The 4,054-nt window shown below is 58.9% G+C and overlaps 2 protein-coding genes across 2 annotated transcripts in view; one reads left to right on the forward strand and one right to left on the reverse strand.

Annotated features, from left to right (window-relative positions):
• Positions 1–3,340, reverse strand: part of AP4M1 (adaptor-related protein complex 4, mu 1 subunit) — a 3,605-nt gene extending 265 nt beyond the window's left edge. Inside the window, exons 1-14 of the mRNA XM_010844787.1 lie at positions 3,141–3,340; positions 2,950–3,038; positions 2,456–2,562; positions 2,272–2,368; positions 2,062–2,172; positions 1,894–1,974; positions 1,610–1,672; positions 1,463–1,529; positions 1,307–1,360; positions 1,058–1,164; positions 862–956; positions 498–542; positions 225–275; positions 3–102 (exon numbers count right to left, since the gene is read on the reverse strand). Of these exons, the coding sequence (XP_010843089.1) occupies positions 3–102; positions 225–275; positions 498–542; positions 862–956; positions 1,058–1,164; positions 1,307–1,360; positions 1,463–1,529; positions 1,610–1,672; positions 1,894–1,974; positions 2,062–2,172; positions 2,272–2,368; positions 2,456–2,562; positions 2,950–3,038; positions 3,141–3,198 (1,125 nt within the window). The 5' untranslated portion in view covers positions 3,199–3,340. The remainder of the gene's footprint in view (positions 1–2; positions 103–224; positions 276–497; positions 543–861; positions 957–1,057; positions 1,165–1,306; positions 1,361–1,462; positions 1,530–1,609; positions 1,673–1,893; positions 1,975–2,061; positions 2,173–2,271; positions 2,369–2,455; positions 2,563–2,949; positions 3,039–3,140) is intronic.
• A 136-nt stretch (positions 3,341–3,476) lies between these two features.
• The window catches only part of MCM7 (minichromosome maintenance complex component 7), a 7,557-nt gene continuing 6,979 nt past the window's right edge, over positions 3,477–4,054 (forward strand). Inside the window, exon 1 of the mRNA XM_010844762.1 lies at positions 3,477–3,647. Coding sequence (XP_010843064.1) covers positions 3,617–3,647 — 31 coding nt within the window. The 5' untranslated portion in view covers positions 3,477–3,616. The remainder of the gene's footprint in view (positions 3,648–4,054) is intronic.

Raw genomic sequence — 4,054 nt, forward strand, 5'->3', positions numbered from 1 at the left:
CCTGAAAGCTGAGAGCCTCCTTGCACTCGAGGCAGGTCCCAGCGAAGGGCTCCCTCCCCCAGTTCTGCCTTCTGCTCTGGGCTGCTCAGCTCCTGAGATAGGCTAGAGTTGGGAGAGGAAAGGGTTGGGCTCAGCCCCTGCCCCACAGCTCCCACCCCAGCGCTATCCGTTTTCCTGAGAAGCTAGTGCGACTGCCCACAGGCCCGTAGTGCACACATGCTTACCTGACCACCCCTCGAGGCAGGGGAAGATGCAGCCTGACGTTCAGAGCCTGGCTGCAAGGGAGAAGGGAGCAGTCAGTCCCAGGAAAGCCGCATCCCATCTTCATTAATGTCACCACTGGACTTGCGCACAAGCGCCCCCCACCCCCTTCCCAAACTCCAGGCTCTCCCCTGGATTCTGAGGCTGCCGGCCGCACCTGGGGGTGGAAAGAGCAGCTATCTGGGCCTTGTCTCCTACCCTCCATAGCTGGACTAGGCTGGGCTCCCCCCACTCACCTCTTTGGGGGCAGGTCACAACGTAACTTCAGATAAACCTGGAGCCTGTGTGAGGGGGTACAAATACTGTTACTCAGGCCCTATCCCCAGGCAGGGCCCCCATGTGTGGCTGTGGCTTTTGCCCCAGGAAGGAAAGACAAGAACTGAGATCCACCCAACTCTATGAGCCATTACACACACGGAGCTGGGTCCACCTGTGGGGGAGGGTGCCTATTCTAACTTGGAGCCAATGTCACCACCACCACCACACTCCAAAATCAACCTGGGAATTACATACATACATACAAATACATATGTACACACACGTACATACATACATCGGCTTGGGGTCCAGAGAAGTTCTAGAGAGGGGAAATGGTCTCACCTGCCTGAGCCTCGGTCCCACTGCACAGAGGGAAAGAGCCGGAAGGGGAGCGGGGAAGGGAGGTCATCTGAGAGTTGGTACCTCATCACAGTCAGCTGAGACCAGAGAGGAATGGAGGTGAGTTTGGTCTCCTTACACCTGAATGGCCTCCCTCCCCCTCAGTAGATGGAATGTGCTAGGCCAGCCCGGTCCTGACCTCACCCTGAGGGGGCTGCAGACGGAGGATCCGATGAGATTCAAACTCATCCAGGTACACTGAACTGTGAAAGGAGACCTCATCCACCCGAATTCCCGGCCCATAGCCTGGAAAGAGAGAAAGACCCCCTCTGCTGATCTGTGTTTTGGGAGGGGGTGGGGAGCCATGGTGGGGATCCATCTAACTAACCCAGATGAAACCTAGGACAGTGACCTCTACCTAGAAGAAAAAGATCCACTTTCTCCTCACCTCTCAGTTCGGACTTCCCCACACAAAACTCCTCAGTCAAGCCGATGCGCATCTCTGTCAGACAAAAGAGTATCAGAAGAAGCCACCATACTACCATACCCGCCACCAAGGAGCCATTCCCACACCCCAACCCGGTCCAGCCTGCACGCTGCTCACCTGAGCCGCTAGGCAGAAAGCTCTTGAGCCGGATCTCTCCCTGCACGTCCACCTTGAGCAGCGAGCCCTGAGAGCAGCGGGAGGTCAATGCCCAGCAATTTCCAGGTGCCACCATCTTCAGCCGCAGGGCTGGGGGCCCAAACTTACGTTAGAGGCTATCAGTACGGATAATCTCTCGACCACGTCCAGAAACACTTCGTTCTTTTGGCTCTGAGGAGAGAGAGGGGGTCTGGTGGTTGGAGGTTGGTTGGTCTGTCTTCTAAAGTGGACAGGCAGAAAGGACAGAACAGTGGAGGCTGGGGCCCCAGGATGGGGGCACAGGGCTAAGAAAAGGGATCCTCCATGTCTAGAGAAGGGGGAAAGATATGCCAGGATCTTGCACTCTGGGGACTCAAAAACCAGACGATGTGAACCCAATAGCCCTCCCTCACCTGGTCAGAGCGGCTGGACAGGACGGGCCGGCTGGCTGCACTGCTGGGGGCCACTTTGCTCTGTTGTGTCTCGGCCCCAAACTGAAAGCACCCAAATCAATCAATCCTCACGGCTGATGCTTCCCACTAACCCTCCTCAATCCTGGCCTCCTCTGTCCCCGGACTGACCAAGCCAACGCTGCTGAGATCAAAGAGGCTGAAGGGTTTGCTGACCACAGCCTCTGTCTGAATGAAGTTCCTCAGCACCTCCGTGGATGTGGTCTGTACGTAGCCATAGTCCTAGGGACAGAGGAAAGACGCTTTTTGGGTACTCGGTGGGGGAAGGGGTGAAAATGAATGCTGTATCTTCAGGGAACCGGGGACAGGGAGGCACCTCACCAGCACTTCATCCAGGAGTTCATAGACCAGAGCCACGTTGCGAGAGATGGTCGCCTCCCCTAGGGAGCCACAGTAATCACCCAGAAGAGTGGCCAACCTGCGAAAACCCGGACAGAGAGTGCACAACTCCTCCTCTCTGACTCCCTGACCCCTGCACCCGGGTGCCCAGCCCTGCCCTCCTCACCGGGAGAGCAGCTCCAGGAGACTGAAGGGAGAAATGTTTTCTGAAGTAGTGGCCACCAAGTAGAGACCGCTGTGTCTGATGTGAATAAAGTGACGATCATCGTGGTGCTGAGGCAGAGGCAAGGAGAAAAACGTTAGGAAGAGAGCTGCAGTGATTCCTGGCCATGAGACTGAGGCTAGTATCCTGATTTCCTTACTTACTAGCAGCGTGACTTTAGGCCACATATGAAACCTCCCCAAGGGGCCCAGCTTCCTAATGTGTAAATGAAGTTAGTAATAGTACCTACTCCAAAGTGGCTGAGGATTGAGACGTGTGAAGAGCTGTGCCTGGTGCGGTTAGCGATCAGTAAACCGCCATTAATATTATTTAGAGGAATGTACCCCCTTCCACCCCCCGTATGAGCTCTTAGAGAACGTCCCGGGAGGAGGTGCCTCCCAACTCCAGACCACCAACCGCAGACCCACCACCCCACCCCCACTCCCGCCAGTAGTTACCATGACAACCGGAGACTCGTCTCCAGGCAGTCCCGTCAGCTTCCGGTAGAAGAGCTCGGCCACATCCCGGCCGCCGCTGTCTCCGCGGACTGACCGAGTGGAAGGGAAGCTAAGGAGCTGGCGACACTCGCTGGCACTGGGGCCCTAGTCCCACTCAGCCCTTCTCCCCCCGCCCCGCTGGCCAAGGATACAGTCCTTGTAGATGAGCGGGTCACCCTTGGAAGACAGAATGAAGAACTGGGAAATCATGGCCGTTCTGGAGAATAGACTAGGAGACAGCAAACGTTGGGCCTGCCCCGCCCTGCGGCCCCGGAACAAAAGGACGCGAGTAGACTGGCCCTTTAAGAGCGATTCTCCTCCGACCGCGGGAAACCCGGCGCGCGCCCCGCCTCGCCCAGCCCTTCCCTCCAAACACCCGCGCCTCTTCCCCGTCACTCAGCCCAGGTTCGCCCGTTGATTGGCCGAGGCTGGGGCCCGCGACAAGCGGGAGGGACGAAGGGTAATCCTCTCCGATTGGCCCGCAAGCGGCGCCGCTGGTCACGTGGGGGGCGACGTTTCGCGCCAATTTCGGTTGGTCGGCCGCAGTCCGCCGCGCGGACGTTTTTTTGCTGTAGGGGGAGTGAGAGCTCAGAGCCCGCCAATTGCTGCCGTACGGTCCTCGGCAGCAATGGCACTTAAGGACTACGTGCTCGAGAAAGGTGAGGGTCTGCGAGTGTAGGAGGGGCGTTCTGCGCGGGAAGCTTCCTGGGCGACACCTGTTGGTGTGGGCTGGAGTCCCGGGCTCTCGGCGCACGAGGCCGGAGGCAGGGTAGGGAGGTGGCGGAGTAGAGGCGCACGGTGCCTGGGGTGCACGGGCCGCCGAGGCCGGGGGAGAGCTAGTGATCGTGTCCAGGAAAAGAGTGAGAGTTGTGGGGGGGGGGCGGGCGGGGCGCGCTGCGGACATCCGAACTAGAAGCTCCAGAGGGAAGGGTCGCGTCTAGGAGAGAGCAGGCCCTCAGGGGCTTATCTAACCAGCGACCCCCCAAGTCCCGCTTTTCTCCGCGCGCTTAGGCACTCCCAGCGACCCCCGACGCGCCGAAGCCCGGGGTGGGGTGGGGCGGGCGGG

Source organism: Bison bison, unplaced genomic scaffold, assembly GCF_000754665.1.
Source record: "Bison bison bison isolate TAMUID 2011002044 unplaced genomic scaffold, Bison_UMD1.0 scf7180017864208, whole genome shotgun sequence".
Lineage (NCBI taxonomy): Eukaryota > Metazoa > Chordata > Mammalia > Artiodactyla > Bovidae > Bison > Bison bison.